We start from the raw sequence: 19,315 nt of genomic DNA on the forward strand, positions 1-19,315 counted from the left end.
CGCCAAGCATATGATTTTCTTGCGTTATCATCTTGATAAGATCCTAAAAGATGATTACCTTACGGTGAAAGATCCACTTGAGATTTGGCAAGCATTGGCTGATCGATTTGCTCACCAGAAAATCATTGTTCTATCTAGAGCATGATATGAATGGACGCATTTTGCGCCTTCAGAACTTTAAATCTGTCACTGATTTTCAATTCCGCTAAACATATGATTACCTCCCAACTAAAATTATGTGGAAAATCTGTCAGTGAAGATAACAAGCTCAAAGTCCTGATTTTTTTGTGGACAATGGAAAACATATTGATTACATGATCAGCGGCGGTTTTCTTGACACCGATAAATTTATGTTTAGGCGTTTTTTTTGTCTCTATTTATTTTGTTTAGTCATTTTAAGCCTATGTTTTGGCACCGATTAAACATAATTATGTTTCATTATCTTTATCTGTTTAATCACATTTATTATATTTAAATTACCTTTATTACAATTCTTTCATAACTGAATTTGTCATGAGAATTTGTTGCAAGAGTTACAATTATCATGATAATATTTTTAATTACCATTATCTTGTAGTTATTGTTATTAATAACTCATTTTATTATCATTCTATTACCATTATCTGATACTCACCATAGTTATTTATTTTATGCAATCATAATGAACATTTATTACTTATGATTATATCTACCTCATATGATTATGTCGTTTGTGAAAAAATAACAAAATTATTTTCCATAGCTGGGACTTGAACCCAGGTCTTTTTGGATGAGAACCAAATATATTAACCAACTAGACTACAACAAATTTATGATTATTTTGTTATAATGTTATATTAATGCATGTTTCAATTACTGACTCTAAATGAATCTATTTCTATTTTAGAATATTTTGTTACTCACCAATTGATATCAACAATATCAATTATATTTTCAACAGAATCGAGCAGGTATGTATTTTTCATGAGTTTGACGACTTCAATTTGATCTCATCTTATTATCTTATCTAATAATTTGATATAAAATTGTCAATTTATAATGAGATTGAAACTACATGTTTCTTGATTCAATTTCATGAGGACTTAAAATTCCTCCACTGATTGTTATACAATCAAATAGATCGAAACATCTTGTTTCTTGATCTCTAATTATGTCAGGACCTTTGTCCCTTCTCTTTATGAGTACGTGTGAACCTCTGTTCACTCCACTTTTAGAACATGCTTCTAATTGTGAAGACTCAAACTAAATGGTTTGAGTATGAGGGCTATGATCCCTAAATCTATTATTATTGGAGTATATGCTTATACCCATATGGACTACTGTCCCAGACTCGAAATTTGAGTATATAATTTTGACATTTGTTTTCAGTGTCAAACAATAATATGAACCACGTGTTCATTAATAAATTCATTTTGAACCATGAATGTTCATGATAAATATAATGACAAACATAGTTGTCTTGCATGCATATAATGCAACTATGGACATGATCCATTGCAATTGTTGATAATTTTTCACAATTGATGCTTCCACAAGCTAAGGTAACAATCATCTCAAGAGCTGCAGATCTTGATTGATGGCCGGCTCCAACTGAGCTCGTATTATGTTACCTATGTGGAATACCATTGCATATATTTGGTGATGAAAGTTTCACCTACATTAAGTTGTATTAATCAACTATAAGTATACTACTGTATACTATATCATGAATTAAAAATTTCATTGAGCCAAATAAAATTATTTTGGCGTGACCAATGTGTCATTATTTTATCTACTATGTCATGTAGACTTATCTACATACTTTACATTGTTGTATAATACAACAATAATTGCAAACTTTCCTAACGAGGATATTATAATTTATCGCATATCTGCGAGTTGTCACTTTAATAAGACAATTCTCCTGTCATTAGGGGGAGAAATATTATGAAAAACGATATGAATTGGTGTGTGATATTTATCCACCATGTCTTATTATTATCTTAAGAAAAAGTCTCAATCAATTATGAGAAATTGAGAAAGTGACACTTATTAAAGATAAGTTTTTGACCTAAAAATTGGTTTGGGCTCGCCACCCACCAATGGATTTCCAATCCAAATTTTTTTGCCCGCATATTTTGCAAATGGTCAAACTAGATGGTCTTCCCGCCGTTAGGGGGAGGAAACACTATTGTAACGGCGTGCATTATGTGGGATGTATCCACCAAGTCCAATGTTTTAATCTCCCTATAAGGGAAGATTATACAAGCCCTATAACACTCGTTATGAGGTTATACAAAGATCCACATTCTTTAATTAATTTGTCCTTGAGAGACAACAAATGCCCTAAAAGAGGCATGGGTACCTGATATGAATAAGCTTATTATAGCTAATGCATGCATATATTTTGAATGTGTGATAGATCTCTAATTGATGATCATTGATGATATCTCATCTATAGTAGCGCTACTAAAAATCATCAAGGGTTGTACACTACCACGTTTCATTGTGTCGACAAATTATACTATTGGCCAAATTGGAAAGAGGCAATTCCAATGAATTTGAATATTGTAAACGTGATGATATATTTGGACTTTATAACCCCTAAAATACAAGAGGGTGTTCATTCCAGTGAATTAAAATCACTATGACACAAGTCTCTTTATAGAGACATGGGCTTATCATTCTTCTCCAAGCGCCAACTTTTCTATAAGTACAGTGTTATATTGACGAGAGACTTATGGCATGTTGTCTTGGCTAATATGAAGATCTTAAAGGAAAATTGCTAAAAGCAAATCTCCAAATCCTATGTGTCATTATAAGCATATTGCTTAATCAAGTCCATGAATGAATGAGCTTAAAGCTCACTCATGGAATCAAAAGTCTAAAGCTCATACATACTCATTCAATTATGGTCAAAGTGACTTATTGCCTCAATGAGTACTATGACAAGACTAAGAAATCGAATTCGAATCATGCTCACAATGTTGCAACATATTCTAACTTCCACAAAGTTATGAATTTATTTAGAGCTCATATTGAGCCTATATGAAATTATCAATTACACTAATTGATATTTATGGCTAAGTATGCCATACTTGAATTTCAATGCTTGGATAAAGGTAAATGTGTCAATTATTGTTCCTTTATATTGTTATTCTTTAAACTAATATCTTTATCTATAATTTGAGCATATGAAATTGGTTCTACTCTTATCATGTCAGGTAAGATTCATTAAAGAACATCATAGTTTTATTGGTAATGCCCTAACTTTTACAGGAATTGCAATTCATGATCAGTCCCCTTTATGCAAAGCACACATAGTCTCACCTATGTGATCGACACACCATATCTAATATATATGGTGCATGTATTTTATTACATACATGACTGAAGCTTGCAACAATCAGGGGGAGATTCTCATCAGGGGGAGCATTCAAAATCATGCTACCTAGGACATATGCGCGTTGTACTCTTTTTCTCCTTCGACCAGGGTTGTTTTTGTCCCACTGGGTTTTTGTTGCCTGGCAAGGTTTTTGATGAGGCAACATTAAGCGCGTCCAACACCATATCATTTAGTGGTGGACATCCAAGGGGGAGTGTTATAAATATTATATAAATGTGGTTGTCCACTGTAAATACTCATTAGTTATGTCCTTATGATGTAAACATTACTCATATATAAAGGGGTCTAATGAGAATGAAATACACACTTCTACCTCCTCCATACTCTGTTTCTCTCTTCTATCTCTATATTTTTCTCTAGTTTATAACAAAAGTAGCATTATTATTAACTTTAACAGTTATAGTCATCCATAATTTCTTTTAGAGAAAAATTTAGCCACCGTCCCCAAACTATGCTGCTAAGGCCAAGTTGATACCCAAACTCTCAAAAGTATCAATGTGATACCCAAAGACATATTTTGACATCAACGTGATACCTCCGTCCAAAATTTCTGACGACGTCGTCTGTTTGCTGACATGGCAAGTACGTGGGCCCCCCAAAAAAGTGAAATGACCAATTTACCCTTTTTTTTCTTTTTCTGTTAATTCATTTTTTTTCCTTTTCATTTTTTTTCCTTCTTCTTCTTCTTCTTCTGGAATTTTGTTCTAGTCAAACCGCCGCAAGCTTTGCCACCACATTTCCTGGGCTATGTCTCTACGGCGACAAGTCCATCGAGCTGCCTCCCTCTACCAAGACACAACCACAACCAACGATGTACCATACTCGACCACCCCCACCAACAGTGAATATTACACCACCATCGCCACCAACGGTGAACCATACACCATCACGTACCACATGAAATGATGAACTATACACCACCACCACAAGAACTACCACCAACGACGACAACAACAACATTCCATACACACACTATAATCCCAACAAGAACAGCAACTACTACAACAACAACTACGAGACCAACCAAAACAGGATGAATGACAAAAGGTTTACGTAGTAGAGAGGCTAAAACACTCCACCACCACCACAAGAACTACCACCAACGACGACAACAACAACATTCCATACACACACTATAATCCCAACAAGAACAACAACTACTACAACAACAACTACGAGACCAACCAAAACAGGATGAATGACAAAAGGTTTACGTAGTAGAGAGGCTACAACACTCCACCACCACCCCAACCACCCAAAACAGCAACAGCTACTACAACGTTGAGAGGCAAGGCATGAGCGACACAAGGTTCTTGGAGAATGGTAAGTACTACTACGACCCCAACAGCGAGAACAACTACAATCAGAACCAGTACAAGAACTCGTTTGCAACCTGCACCAAATTCTCCACCCTCATTCGCAACGTCTGCTGGACAACCAAGGGTCGCAACGTCTTCCTCTCCGATCTCGTCTCCGCCGCCATCCCCGACGGCTGGTGACTCTCTCCCAAGAAATCAAAGAAAAATGGCTTCTGCTTCTTCTTCAAGTTCACTCTTCTTCTTCTTCTCTCTCCTCCTCCTCTCTCTCCTCTCCTTCTCCTCCGCCCAAACCATCACCAACGCTGCCAAGATCCTCTAAAATTCCTGCTACAAATCCATGTCCCATCAGTCTTCTCAAGCGGCCCAACCACTTTGTACCCAATACCCGCCGCCTCCGCCTCTATCTCCTCCGCGGTGTACTCATTTTTCGACCCACCACCTTTCGATAAACTCCCATCGTCACTACTATATCCAATTTCATCGTCGTCGCCGTCACCATCTTCTTCACTGTTGCCGATCATCTTCATCACCAGCAGGTTCGATTGGGAGCTTAAGCCCCAAGAATCTCGGCTGCCTTTGGCGGTAGAGATCATCTGGCGAAACCCAGCAAATTGAAAGACTATTGGGAGGCGGTGTTGGGAAGAGGAAGAGGAAGAAGAATCGGAGTTGTTGTGGTGGGGGGGGGGGGGAGAGAGCTCTGTTCATTTTATTTTTTTTAAAATTAGTTAGTAGTGAAATTATGCCCTTGACAAAAATATCACTTGTCTGACACGTGCTTGCCACGTCAGCAAGCAGACAACGCCGTTAGAGATTTTGGACGGAGGTATCATGTTGATGTCAAAATGGGATATTGACCATTTACACAATTTGAGCCTAAAAATTGCCCACTTACTCCACCAAGAAGTTTTTAATCCCATTTACCCAATTTAAACGTCAATGCCAGTTTTGCCCTCATTTTAATTAAAAAAACTACACTCTCAGACTCTCTCTCTCTCTCTCCTCTCCTCTCCTCTCCTCCTCGTTGGAGCGTCTGAGCACCGGAGTTCGATTCACGGCGATGAAGACTTCGCTGCAGAAGTCATGTGGCCCGGCGAGTCGAGACGATGACAGAACCTTTCCGGCGGCTTTTGGGCCATCTCGGCTCTGTTTCTCGATCCGGATCTTGGCCGGGTCTGATCTGCACTTTCGAGGAGCGTTGTTTTACCGTTTCCTCCGCCTGCCCGCGCAACCCCTAAGACAAAACAGAAAAACTTCAAAGCTCTACAGCAACGACTCTCACGTACATATTCTCACTGCGACCAAAACCCAAGCACTTGGTATGCGTCCCAGTTATCACGACCCATTAAACTAGTCCTAGTTATACAACTTGCACCATAAACAAGAGCCATTCAATGGGCACAGTTGGCTTTAGGTGGAGGAGGGTCCCCCATAATATTGACATCAAATTCAAGCTTTGGGTCTAGACTCTGGACCATTTCTCCCTCCCATAGTCCCATGCATGAATTGGAGGATGATGGTGTTCTCCCTCCCATGCATGAATTGATGGATGATGATGTGGGCCTGGTGCTTCGGGAAGCTTGCAAAATTGGTAACGACGTGGACAATAATAATATTATTGAGGGGGTAATAATGTTTCTACTGGGGCAATAATCATATTATTGGGGGGCAATAATAATATTATTAGAGGGCAGTAACGTTTTTATTGGGGGGCAATAATAATATTATTGGGGAACAATAATATTCTCCCGTGACCTATGAGATCTCCGACGAGCTTTTTGAGAACTTCCAGCGACTTGTGACCGGATTCTGGTGACCGGTGACCGGAGTCCCGCGACCGGTGACGAGACTCCGGGGGCCGGTGACTGAAATCCAGCGAGCATTGACCGGACTCCGGTCAAGTCTCCGTTGACTTCTCTCTAAGTGACAATGGGAGGGAGGGCAAAAGTGTCTCAATAATATACAAAAAATAATTAAAAAAATACTTAATTGGGTATTAGGGCAAAAAATATGTAATTTGTTGGATAAGTGGGAAATCTTATAAGATGTTTGGGTAAGTAGGGTTAATGAAGCTCTATTTTGGGCAAATGGACATTTTCCCTGTCAAAATATGTCTTTGGATATCACATTGATACTTTTGAGAATTCGGTTATCAACTTGGCCTTGGCAGCATAGTTTGGGGACGGTGGCTGAATTTTTCTCTTTCTTTTATTTATGAGCACAAAATTTTTCACACACTTGTGGTGTTTCTAGCAGCATTACTTACAGAATGAAAGGAGTGGCAATAACCTTCAATTCATTCCTCTTCCTAGTGCCGAATCCCTTAGCTTCCGTCATATCTAGCTCATGTGGCTCTGCCCCATTTGGGAGTTTTCAGTTGAAGGAGCAGAGCAAGTGAGAAAGCGCAAGCTCAATAGTTGCAGTTCCGAATGATATGCCTGGACACATTCTCTTAACGGCCCCAAATGGAAGAAACACAAAGTTGGTCCCTCGAAAATCAATGAAAGAACCTTGGAACCTCTCAGGCTTGAACCTTGTCCCCCCAATGTTTCGGGTCTCTTCCTATTGCCCAAGCATTGATCAAGAATTTGGTTCCAGATGGTATATCGTATCCACTGACTTTGCGAGTTTCATTTGCCTGTCTTAAGGGGCAGACCTAGTAATAGGCCCGAAGGGGTCCGGACCCCCCTAGAATTTTTGGTTTAGGGTTTAGGACTGAAATCGCATTTTAGTTACTTCAATTTTAGTTACTTATTTACCTTATTAATATTAAAAATAGGCTTAATTTAAGTATTAGACCCCCCCCCCCCCAAACTTCTATAACCAATCAATTTGAATAATAATTTAATTATATTAAGAAACATAATTATTAAATTGATTGGTCTTTATGTCTGAATAAGTAAAGTAATTGATTTGTTTTATTTGAAAAATAGTAAGTAATTAATTTACCAAGAAAACGTAAAGTAATTGATGAATAAGTTATTACTTTCTTCACATGAAGATTTGTAATCTTTATATGACTTTAGGAGATGTATAAAATCAGATGAACATTTTCTATAAGGACAATATACAAAATATTAATTTTTTGCGAAATTTTAATATTATATACAATATATGTCTGGACCCCCCCAGATGTCAAATCCTGGTTCCGCCCCTGCCTGTCTTGGGATTAAGGCAAGAGGAGGGTGCAATCGTAGCGTTTCTTTTATAACCAACTTCATGTAGTCTAGTTTCTTAATGTCAGCCTCTTGAATTTTCTTCTTTCCTGCAACAAGTTTGCGTATCTCGGCTTGTGCTTTCTCCATTGCTCTTGGATTTCTCAGGAGTTCTGACATTGCCCACTCTATGGTCATTGCTGAAGTGGCACTTCCAGCAGAATATATATCCTGAAATTGAAAAGACTCAAGTTCTCTAGTTATTAAAAAGCTGTGATTCTATATATAATGGATGATAATATAACTTACACGGTTATACTTACTAGGGTGACCGATTTGATATTGTTGGTTGTGAGATCAAATTGAAGCTCACCAGACTCCTGAAGTTGTAGAAGCACATCAACTAGATCTTCATCTTCCTGCAGGTGACCGCCACCAGCTGATTTATCATTGCTAATGGCTGCAATGGTCTGTCTTTTCAGTTTATGATCATTTATGATTTCTTCAAGAATCCTATCCAGCTTTCGGTGTATTTTCTCAACGGCAGACTTGGTACTTGTGAGTTGTGACATAACAGAGGAATCTGAGCGAAGGGAACAAATCCGGCAGGTCCAAACCTGTGGCGAGCACATTTAATTCCTTGACCAATGATGTAAATTCATGTTGGTATTTGCACCTTTTTCCAAAGGCTGCACGAGCAGTAATGCTGTTAACTGCGGAGAAAATCATCTCACTAAGGTTGAGAATTACTGGATGATCAAGGTCATGACCCTGTGGCTGTGATAAGGAGTAAATTGATTGAACAAGATTCCATGCCTCTTCTTCTCTCATTGATGCAAATGACTGCACACGCTTCGCACTAAGGAGTTCCAACACACAAACTTTTCGCATTTGCCTCCAATAATCATTATAAGGACTAGAGGCGATACCTGAATGATTATAGGAAGTGAGTTCTATTGCAAGAGCAGTAGGCCGTCCTGCGAAAGCAGAGGCATGCGTCTTCAACACCTCATGGGCTAATTCAGGGGATGAAATGACAGTGGATGATACTTGTCCCAGTTTGAGGTGCAAGATAGGACCATATTTCTTGGCCAAGTTTCTTAGGGAATGATGTGGTAAACGGACCTCAGTTGCTGTCAGAGCAACCCAAGCCAACCGGTGCAAGTTCCCAATAAGAGGAAGCTTCCTTGGCCCTGGGGGCAACTTTATATCATTTTGAGCAAGGGTCTTCCAATACAGAAGAAAAAGGATGACTAGGACAACCAAACAATTAGCAAAGAGAGGAAGATCAAGGGAAGGAATTTGGATTTGGAACATTGCTACTGCTGCTGCTATTCCTATTAGCTAGCTAGGCACAATATTAAAGAGAAAGAGTAGCTCTTACAATTGAGATAGCAGTAGCAGAGGTACGGTGTGATGTCAAGTGGTTTTATTCAACTTGCATTTATACAGAGATTGGTATGTACGCGTCATATAAATTATGGCCATGTATAACTTCCTCACTAAGGTTAACATTATTGTCAAACCAAAGAAAATGTTAACCTTACCTTAAAAATGCACATTCATTCTCATTCGACAACCACACAATAGACTATAGACCTCAAACAACGGAACCAGTTATCTTAACCATGTAAAAATTTAGTCATATTGGAAACCTTTAGTCGTCCAAAATGGTAAAAGACTCGTCTCTTTGTCCACTACTATCAGTATTTGACTAACAGGGTGGCCCCGTTCCATGCAATTACATGCAGACTTTCCAAGCAGGCACGAGGTAACGGGTAGTGATTCTTTACGTCGGATATAATACAATGTACTGAAGAAATTGGTGCAACTTTAATATTAGATTATAAGCAACGCGTGTCGTGTGGAATATGAATTGGACTCAATAGATATAGCAATATGAATTATTTGAGAGAAAAGGATAGAGAAAGCATCCATGTCTCAATTTCTGAAAGGCCCTTCCTAGCCAGGAAGAGGTTGAAGTCAGCAGACAAGCTTTACCGTTACCAGCATAATATATAATTATCATACATGATTAGATTAGTAGTTATGTTTTGATTAGTTTATTCACCTTGACTTAGCTGTCAAATCAACAATTTAGCACAGTGATTGACACCAAGATTGAGATTATTATAACTTTAACCCAGGAAAATGTGAACCTAACCAAATCCCAATCCTACAGACCACGGTCTTGTTCATAAAGATACATACGTGGCCTATTACATATACATGAATTCCACTTTTTATTCTGAAGGAACAATAACAATTACAGGAAAGAACTATAACTCCTTGTTTTGTGAATCATACACTTTTTTCTTTTTCTTTTGGTATGTGAATAAACTAATCTATAGATTATACCCCTAAGCACGAGCTCTCACTTAATGTAGGGGACTCACCAAGAAACTCTGATCTCAACTGCATCAAAAGCCTCCCCAAATAGTTTAGGCCTTCTCCATCCCGGCCTCCACCCCAGAAAAGATCATGCGGTGAAGCTTCAACAAGAACAGATCCAGCAGTTGACAGCAACATAGAATTCAAATGTGGGTATATTGAGAACTTGCATTTTAGTGCCCTGTACATCACATCAATCTTGACACTTTCCCAGTCGGATCTTACCTGCAAAGCACATACAAGATGTTAGAACCAGCTTGCAACATAGCCCACCTGTCTAATTAAATGAATCAAATTTTCCCAATATTATACTAAGAACAGAATAACTGTAAAGATTTTAGACTCAAATATTATTCTCTGCACATAAATGACCACTGCCGGACATAACATGATTGGATTGTTTGTCCTGATGTTCATACCAATGTAAAATCAATCAAATCTATGTAGAGCCATACCAAATAAGGGTGCTGCCTCTGCATTGATCTTCCTATTCGTGCTGCTTCTTCCGGACTTTTTGCAGACTTGATATTTTCAACACAATCTCGTGCCACAGGATCATCCACCCCAACAAACTTGTGAGCCTACATGTCAGTACTTCTTTTGTGAGAATTACGCCAATTTAATAAGATGAGAAGAAGATTCATGCAGAAAAAGGAAGTACCTGGTAGTAATGCTCTACACTCAACCAAGTGGAATAATCACCATCAACATCAAGCATCTTAATTGGGTGAGGAGAGAAATTTGAGAAAGCGCCATAAGGATCCCATGTTTTGTAAAAGAATATGATTCTTGATTCATAAGGAGTGACAGTTGGATCAATTTCATATGTTTCATCAACTGATGGAATAACAGGCGTCAGATCTGGTATGGGTTGAAGAAAACCACTAACAAGCATGTCAGGTCCAACCTATCATTCAAGTTCCAGAAACATAAAACAAAATGATCAGAAGGCAGGAGAATTCTTTAGCAATTTACATAATGACTTACATCCAATGACACAACTTTGGAAAAGATCCTATGGCTCTTTGTCCATGACATGTGGGACTAGTACAAAGAAAATTCAAGTGGTCGATCTCTATGAAAAAGAACTTGTCTGAGTCATATATATTCAGTAGATTAATTAGTGAGTTCAATGTTGGAGTCTCTCCTGAGCAAAGGTAAATTAAGATTAGGCTTATAGCTTGCTAGATGTTTAGTTTATAGCCTTATAGGACCACATATCAAAACATATCAGTATAACCACACAGCAACATAAATCTGCCCCAGAACTAGCCCACATTCAATGGACAGTTACTCTAGAGAGAGAAAACTCTACACCTCAGTTAGCCAATGTATCAAGGTGATTTGAATTGAATGCCGTTGTACATGTAGAATCCAAGACCGCTAAATCCTATTCTATCTCAGAGTTATGAATATTCTCCATCAAATTTAACCTAGAGTTCAATCAATAGATTGTCGCTTAACAGAAAATATAGACTAAAAGGAGAAATCCCATATGAGGAGATGAAACATAGGATTAACACAAGATCAAGGAAAGGTACTTTAAGCAAATTCCAAAACTCCCCACCAACCTGTTCATAGCAAACATCAATTAAATCCAAGGCTTGTGTCATTTCAACCATCCCAAGTTCACCTACAGGGGATGGAGCATTTTTTCCACCAATTATCTTAGGAGCAACAAAAGCAAAGACCTGCAAGATATGGAATGCATTATTAGAATAAAGACATAACCAAAATTATGCTTGCCAAAAACAATGCAAAAACGAGTTTTCACCTTTTTCTCCAATATCCTATTGAAATTATATATACCAACATTTGTTACTCATCAGTTTTAAGCAGACCAAAGCAGAAGATTAACATGAATTGATAGAGACAAAGAAGCGAGAAAGAAACCTTATGTATTACTCCAGATGAAATAGCGGCTGCAGATAGTGTCCCTCCACACTCCCACAAAATTGAAAGATATCCACGATCATGGAAGTACTCCATTACTTCTCTGGGGTTTAAGATGTCAAACTCCACGACTTCAATTCCTTTAGATGCAAGAAATTTCTGGAAACTCCTTCTCGCACCCCTTTGTGTCACAACTATAGTAGAAACATCAGAGGTATCCCAAAGGTTTGCTTCCTCAGGGAGATCAAGTGTCTGTGTCATTACAATCCGCATGGGCATATGGCCACCTCCATGCCTCGCAGTTAGCCTCGGATCTGATTCATAATAAAGAGATGGAAGATAAGACAACATGTTGAGCATTTCCAACACAAAGTTTGGAGAAAATGACAACACTTACTGTCCCTGCGCGCTGTGTTTCCCCCTACAATGATGGCATCACTTGTACCCCGCAGTTCAAAAACTCGATTTCTAGATGTCTTGCTGCTTATCCATGATGCATGTCCACTGGAAGCAGCAATTTTTCCTAGTTAACACCAAGAAAGACAATCAGCAAAGATTTTGTAGTTTTCAAGTTTCAGGCCCCTTGTGTTAGATGTTGCATCATATTTCTAATTTAGTTTTAGATGGTGCTCACCATCAAGGGTCATGGCAAACTTGAGAACAGAGAAGGGGACTCGAGAAGCAGCTCTACAAATTAAAGGAGCATTGGCCAGGAGGCACGACTTCCGAGCTTCCTGTTAGATTGAATGAATCACATGGTAAATTCGGCGGCACCAAAGATAGATAGATAGACATTTTATTATTTACCTCGATGAGTTTGCTGTTGAGGTCCTCACCGAGCACCTCAACTCGCAAGCCTTGACTTCTCAATGCCCTTATGGCATTGCCTCTTAGATGCTGCAGTGGATGCCTCAACCCAATCACCACTCTTTCAACCCCGCCCTGATCATCATCCAAAACAAACAATCAGAGTCAAAGTAAGTTTGTTTCTTTGAATTGAATTAAGAGTGAAAATGAAAGCCGAACCTGAACGAGGGCGGAGACGGCGGAGTGGTCGCCGTGGCAGTCGCCGGGCTCCATGTTGAGATAAGCGGTGGCCTGGCGGGAGAGCTGTCCGGCGGCCTCGACGGCGAGGACCTCGGCGGGCCTGGTGCCCTGGGCGTAGAGGAAGCCCTCGCCGGCGACTTTGCCGGAAGGAGTGGCGATGACGCAGCCGAAGTTGGGGTGGGGAGAGGTGAAGCCGGCGGATTTATCGGCGAGCTCGATGGCGCGTCGGATGTAGGAGGCATGGAGCGCGTGGGATGAGAGTGAGTTGGCATTGTTATGCGAAGGAGTTGCGTTGCAGTTGCAGAGTATCGAAGAAGGAGAAACTCTGAGCGCCATTCAACTTCACGTACGGATGACTACATCAGATAACACCCCACCCCAACTCATACTCACTCATCTCCCACGCATCATGCACGTGATCGTTTTTTTTTTTTTTTAATCATTCAACTTGACTCTTCTTCTACTTAGCTTTCTAGACATTTGGAAGATGATCGAGGAGAGAGCGAGAGCTCAAGTCCTTGGCCTGAGATCCGTGTTCTGGCGTCTACAGCCTTTGATTTATGCTCGGTTGGTTTAATGAAATGAATAATGCACATCTCACATTCTGCATCCTTTCTGATGATTTGAGCTTGCATTGTAAAGATTTTTTTTTTTTTTTTTTTTGTTACAAGCGGGGCCTAAAAGACCCAAAAACAAAACAACAAAAGAAACTAAGAACTGGAACAAAACCCAGTCCTCCTGGCTCTAGTTACAGCAGATAGATCATCTAAGAAAGCTTGGGCAGCATGAATAGGGGGATCATCAAAGGTGATCAGTCCAAGCTCATGATCAATGCTACTCTTGGCAAGGGCATCCGCAGTCATATTGCATTCCCTAAAGATGTGAGCAAGCTTGACAATCTGAAATTTGGCCATCAATATAGCACAACCATCAAGCAAAGAGCCAGGGGATGAAGCCCAGTGTTTGATGATTGCATAAGCTGTACAAGGAATATTGCATTGTAAAGATTTGATGCAAGTTATGGTTGTTTTTCTAAAAAAGAATTGTTCATTTTCTACCGCAAGAGCTTCAGTACTTGGATTCTGTTACATGGGGAATCGAAATGAACAAATATCAATACCTCACTGACAACAAGGACACTGAGTTACTAGGCATATGAGTTGGCCCCAAAGGAATATGCAGTGCAAGTAATAAAAGGAAAGCATCAATTATTTATAATGTAATTTCATCATCATCATCATACAAGGCACACCAAACCTCCTTACAAGGATAAGGAGGTTATATAGAATATTTATGAGTTGCTTCTCTTGAAACTAGAAAAACACATAAGACATAATACGACAGGCAGTGAATAGCATCACAACATCAGCAGCTGCATCTATTCCTCTTCTTCTGCCTCCTCCAGCCACTTCACAAAAGGCTCCAGAGCTTTCACAAATGTTTGCCTGCCACAATTTCCATTAAAGCAAAGCATTTATAAGATGCAACTACACAACAAAACACTGGTATCTGAGAAATCGTAACATATATATGTGTGAGAATTTTCAAGTCAAAAAAAACAAAGCCCTACCTGCCCTTGGGATTTGTTCCTTTGCGGAACCAATGGAGGATAGTGTCTTCTGCAAGCACATCCTGGTCATACAGAGACCTAACAATTTCAGAGAACAGCTTCATCAGCTTAGCATCCTCATAGCACTGCATCTGAACTTTGTATATCAGCTCCAGCTCAAGCTTCCCATTGGTGCAGAAGGCATTCAACAGTTGTGCCCATGTTTTCACCTGAATTTTTAAATTGTAACAAGCTCATTAAACAATAATGAGCACTGAGCCTGCAATTCTATTTAAACACAATCAACAAATAAACATATATTTTTTCCGCTTTCAATTTTTAGATTTGGTTAACCAATTCAACTCAAATCTTTACATTCAACTACTTAATTGCTAACCATTGGAAGCATTCTTTTATCATTTGCAGCTACATTAATCTATTGAGCATATGAACATAACATTCAAGCATACCTGGCGAAGAGCTGCGTTGGCATTCTGTTGCTGATTCTTACCAGACCACTGCACAGCATCCATAATAACATCCCACAGGATACGCACAACCTCAACATCTGGCAATTTGGCATCTTTAACGCGCTGCTTCACAGTTTCTATGACTTCAGATATATCAGTTTCCTCTGTTATCTGGGTTGTCAAAGCAGATTTCATATCTTTAAGCTTCACCTCAAAAATCTTCTTTTCATTGTATTCAACCAAGGACACTAGCCCTTCCTTGCTGAAAATTGGCATAAACATACGCAAATACAAGTCAGCAATCCAATACTATAATTACCAGACGATATCACTTGAAAACCCATTACTGAAATTGACAGTACGAGATGACATAAAGATTTCTTTACTGGATATATTATCATCCACTGACAAGCCAAATGTATTCAATCACAGCTAAACAAGAATGTATTTAGCTCTCAACATCTTCAAATTTCAAATTACAACTGACTGAATGAAAAAGAAAAAACTTACTAATCTAGGATAAAACATAAAGCTTATTTATTTTATATTTCAAAATCAGAGATGGGAGGAAGCAGATATAGAAGAAAGGTTTTCTGGCAACCAAAACTTAGCAGTGAACTGAAACACTCACGGATCACAGCTACTTGAGATTCGTCAATTATATTGCATTTCAAATATATCAGCTATGAATTTTAGACAATGAGTATTATCTTGCAAGGTGGTCATGTTAACAATTCTCATCAGCAATAGATGAACTTAAGCTATGAATTTTAGACAATGAGTATTATCTTGCAAGGTGGTCATGTTAACAATTCTCATCAGCAATAGATGAACTTACGTGAAATGCTCAGAGAAACTCTCCTCAGTTCGCTTTGCGGCTGGGAAGAAGTCCAGAAGATTATCCTCCACTTTACCCCGTTTCAGAATCGAAATCAAATCATCAAGGCTATTGTCAATCAGATACTCCTTGAAGAACTCAGTTATAAATGATAGAACTAGCCCTTTGCCAACAAGATTATCCTTGAGCATTGGCTGGAACACCGTTTCCGGTGGAAGTCCTGATAGCTTCTGAGAGAATGCAAGTGCTGTGAAAATTGCCAGCTTCTTCCTTTCATTTTCCTCAAAAAGCTCCAATGACTGAAGGAAACGTCGCATGACATTTTCGAGATTCTTTATCAGAAATGGCCTCCGCCTCAAAATCTTTTGTATGTAGATAACAGATGGTATAATGACTTCACGTCTAGGCTCAGACTCTAGTACAGAGTAAGGGTGGCGCTCCCCCTCATCAGGTTTTGTTGTTCCAGGTTGTGTACGGCCCCCAGTGAAAACAACCTACAGTTGTGAACAAATTGTAAGACCTAAAGTTGCATCATTGGCAGAGAATGATCATTCATCTGAACTCATGCTAAAATATCCATAGTCTACCAAATAATGATTACAAATTTGCATAAAAAATAAAATAAAATAAAAAACATGACAAAGAGTACCCAAGCATTAAGAGAACTTGCCTCAAAAAAGGTGTCACCGTATCTTGAGAAGTTAAGGTCTGAAGATTCAATGCTCTTGGCAATAAGTTCCTGCACAAATCATTTCAACAGATAACCAACTGAAAAAGCAAAAGGACGCACGGACATAACTAGATGAGATCACCAGCGCAAAGCTAACAATTACCAGATCACCAGCATTATCCAGATAAATCTGGACCACTGCATCCGCAAAAGCTGCAGGGTCCAGCGGCGCTGCAATATTCCGTTTGCGGGTCTTAATCCGCGTGCCACTGTACATAAAGAAAAACGAAAAACATGACATGCAAGTCAGGGATAAGAAGATATACATTCAACGCCTATATTCTTGTTAAATTTGACAGAACTGACCAGCATAGCAAACTCAAAAAAACTATTTGATAAGATTTTATCATCAATATATGAAAATCAGTTCTTATAGTTTAACAATTTAAGATACAATATTGCCATGAGTTAACGTACAAGTACAAAGCATATCCCAAAAACATAAAATTGTAGCAAGACTCACCCGAGAGTGGGTCTCTCCTTCGAGCTGAGAATACAAAAACACATGCAAACTCATCAGTGCATAGCCAAAACTTGTATATAAGCTACAACTTTCACAACCCAAATAAAGTTCTTTAACGGAAAAGGAAGAACAGCAAAAACAATTACACCAATGATTGACAAAATACTTGGAAGAAGCATCAGATGTAAACTCGTAACCATAATTCAAATCCAATTTCAATTTCATACCACAATAAACTGGATCAGAATGAAGAAGGGAACAAACAACAACCAAAGACATTTAAAATGTCCCATCTTCAGCTCAAATTAAGTTTCAAAGAATCAAAGATGTGTCCTTTCTTTAAATCCAGATATACCCAAATCAAACTTCAACCTAACAGAGCTAAATTAGATAGGAAACAGCAAGATAAGATCAATAAATTGAACTAATAACCTGATACAAGCAAAACCCATCAAGAAAAACAACCAAAAGAATCGAAATAGTTGAAAGAATCCAATTAGATAAAGAACCAGATCTGTGACCCAATAACATGTAATCAAAAGCAGCAAACTTTACAGAAGAGAAAAGGAAGCAAAGGCAAAGAGATCGCAAAGCAGATGCAGAGAAAGAAAGGGTACCTCATAAACCAAGTCGAAGAGGGATCGGAGAGTCGGAGGCGGTGAGGAAGGCTCGGCGCGTTTGAGAACCCCTTTTTGATTAGACAGAGAGAGAAAGAAAGGGAAAAAGAGGAATAACAAGGGATGCTGTGGTGCTTCGCTCACTGATATTTATTGGAGAGAGAAATTAATTTTTGAGAATTAAAATTAAATCAGAAAAATAAATAAATAAAGGGTTACTGTACGTGTTGTACCTTTGCCTTTTTTGGCAATCCTTTGTTTTTATTCTGCAAAGGTACACCTATGGTGGACTACCTTAAGGCTTATTCAGTAAGAAAAATACTTAGGTAGGGGTTTCCATCTTTTCCGAAAATGCTCCTGCTCTTTAAAGTGAAATATCCAAAACACCCCCTCTGCTGGGCAGTGATTGGTCCTCCTCACCACGTGTCCCGTGCGGATGCCCTACGCAAGATTCTCTCATTCAGTAAACAAGTTGGAACCATATTAATAGGCATATCAAGATTTTGTGCGATCCAAACAATTGAAACTGAAATCGATCAATTTGATATTATCTATCTATTTATAATGTATAATTGATAGGTAGTGTGTAAAAAAATTAACTTGATCCGCTGTTATTTCGACATCAAACAAAGCGGTCAACCCTTGATACGCTTATATTTCCCTAAGAGAAACTAAACCACGAGGAAGTAAATTTTTCAGAAATTTTTACATCAGTTGATATAGCTCACACCCACGAGAGTGTGAGAGCTGACGGATCAAAAAAAGAAGTTGCCAATGAGCGGTTATGAGCATATTAGTTTTATGTGGTATTTAGGGTTTGTGGTTGACCTAGTAGATCGAGACCCAAACGCCTACAAAAATAGCTGAAATTTTGAACATAACCATTTTTTCTTATCATGATAACATCCAACGGTCGATTTTGATATATAAAGTCTATTTTCTCCACATTGTTGCTCATGGAAGACACATTTTTTGATACAACTAATAAACAAATTATATCACATTAGTAGACATATAAAGATTTTATGCGATCCAGAAAATTGAAATTAGAAATCGATAAATTTGACATTACCCATATATTTTTAATCGTATTATTAGGTACTATGTAAAAAAATTAATCTTATCCTCTGTCATTTCGACATCAAATAATGTGGTCAACCCTTTATACGCTTATATTTCCCTAAAGGAAACTAAATCACAAGGAGGTAAACTTTTATAAATTTTTACATTAATTGATATATCACATCCACCAGAGTGTGAGAGCTGACGGATCGAAAAAATAAGTTGCGAATGAGCAGTTATGAGCATATTAGTTTTATGTGGTATTTAGGGTTTGTGGTTGACTTCGTAGATCAATACCCAAACAATGACGAAAACAATTGAAATTTTGACCACATCCATTTTTTCTAGTCATGATAACATCCAACAATTGATTTTGATAAATTTTATTCCCTCCACCTT

General features: G+C 38.5%; 3 protein-coding genes and 1 pseudogene across 3 annotated transcripts; 1 reads left to right on the top strand and 3 right to left on the bottom strand.

The window, feature by feature from the left end:
• Positions 1–4,286: 4,286 nt before the first annotated feature.
• LOC133720784 (protein E6-like) lies at positions 4,287–4,884 on the top strand (the record flags this gene model as incomplete). The annotated part of the gene is made up of 2 exons (XM_062147255.1): positions 4,287–4,432; positions 4,611–4,884. Coding segments are annotated over 2 exons (420 nt in total), but the record flags the coding sequence as incomplete, so codon positions are not given.
• Positions 4,885–7,802: 2,918 nt separating this feature from the next.
• LOC133720785 (desmethyl-deoxy-podophyllotoxin synthase-like) lies at positions 7,803–9,255 on the bottom strand (annotated as a pseudogene).
• Positions 9,256–9,965: 710 nt separating this feature from the next.
• Positions 9,966–13,577, bottom strand: LOC133720824 (riboflavin biosynthesis protein PYRR, chloroplastic). The gene is made up of 9 exons (XM_062147305.1): positions 13,167–13,577; positions 12,948–13,082; positions 12,775–12,874; positions 12,538–12,663; positions 12,141–12,454; positions 11,819–11,938; positions 10,909–11,154; positions 10,703–10,828; positions 9,966–10,472 (listed from the first exon to the last, which is right to left on the bottom strand). Exons 1-9 carry the CDS (start codon positions 13,521–13,523, stop codon positions 10,209–10,211), a joined length of 1,788 nt encoding a protein of 595 aa, XP_062003289.1. The 5' UTR covers positions 13,524–13,577; the 3' UTR covers positions 9,966–10,208.
• A 798-nt stretch (positions 13,578–14,375) lies between these two features.
• Positions 14,376–17,991, bottom strand: LOC133721065 (uncharacterized). The gene is made up of 8 exons (XM_062147582.1): positions 17,855–17,991; positions 17,238–17,261; positions 16,878–16,983; positions 16,715–16,783; positions 16,045–16,538; positions 15,207–15,468; positions 14,758–14,966; positions 14,376–14,632 (listed from the first exon to the last, which is right to left on the bottom strand). The coding sequence occupies exons 1-8, from the start codon at positions 17,857–17,859 to the stop codon at positions 14,566–14,568; spliced, it is 1,236 nt and encodes a 411-aa protein (XP_062003566.1). The 5' UTR covers positions 17,860–17,991; the 3' UTR covers positions 14,376–14,565.
• Positions 17,992–19,315: the final 1,324 nt, after the last annotated feature.

This window comes from Rosa rugosa, chromosome 7, assembly GCF_958449725.1.
Source record: "Rosa rugosa chromosome 7, drRosRugo1.1, whole genome shotgun sequence".
Classification (NCBI taxonomy): domain Eukaryota; kingdom Viridiplantae; phylum Streptophyta; class Magnoliopsida; order Rosales; family Rosaceae; genus Rosa; species Rosa rugosa.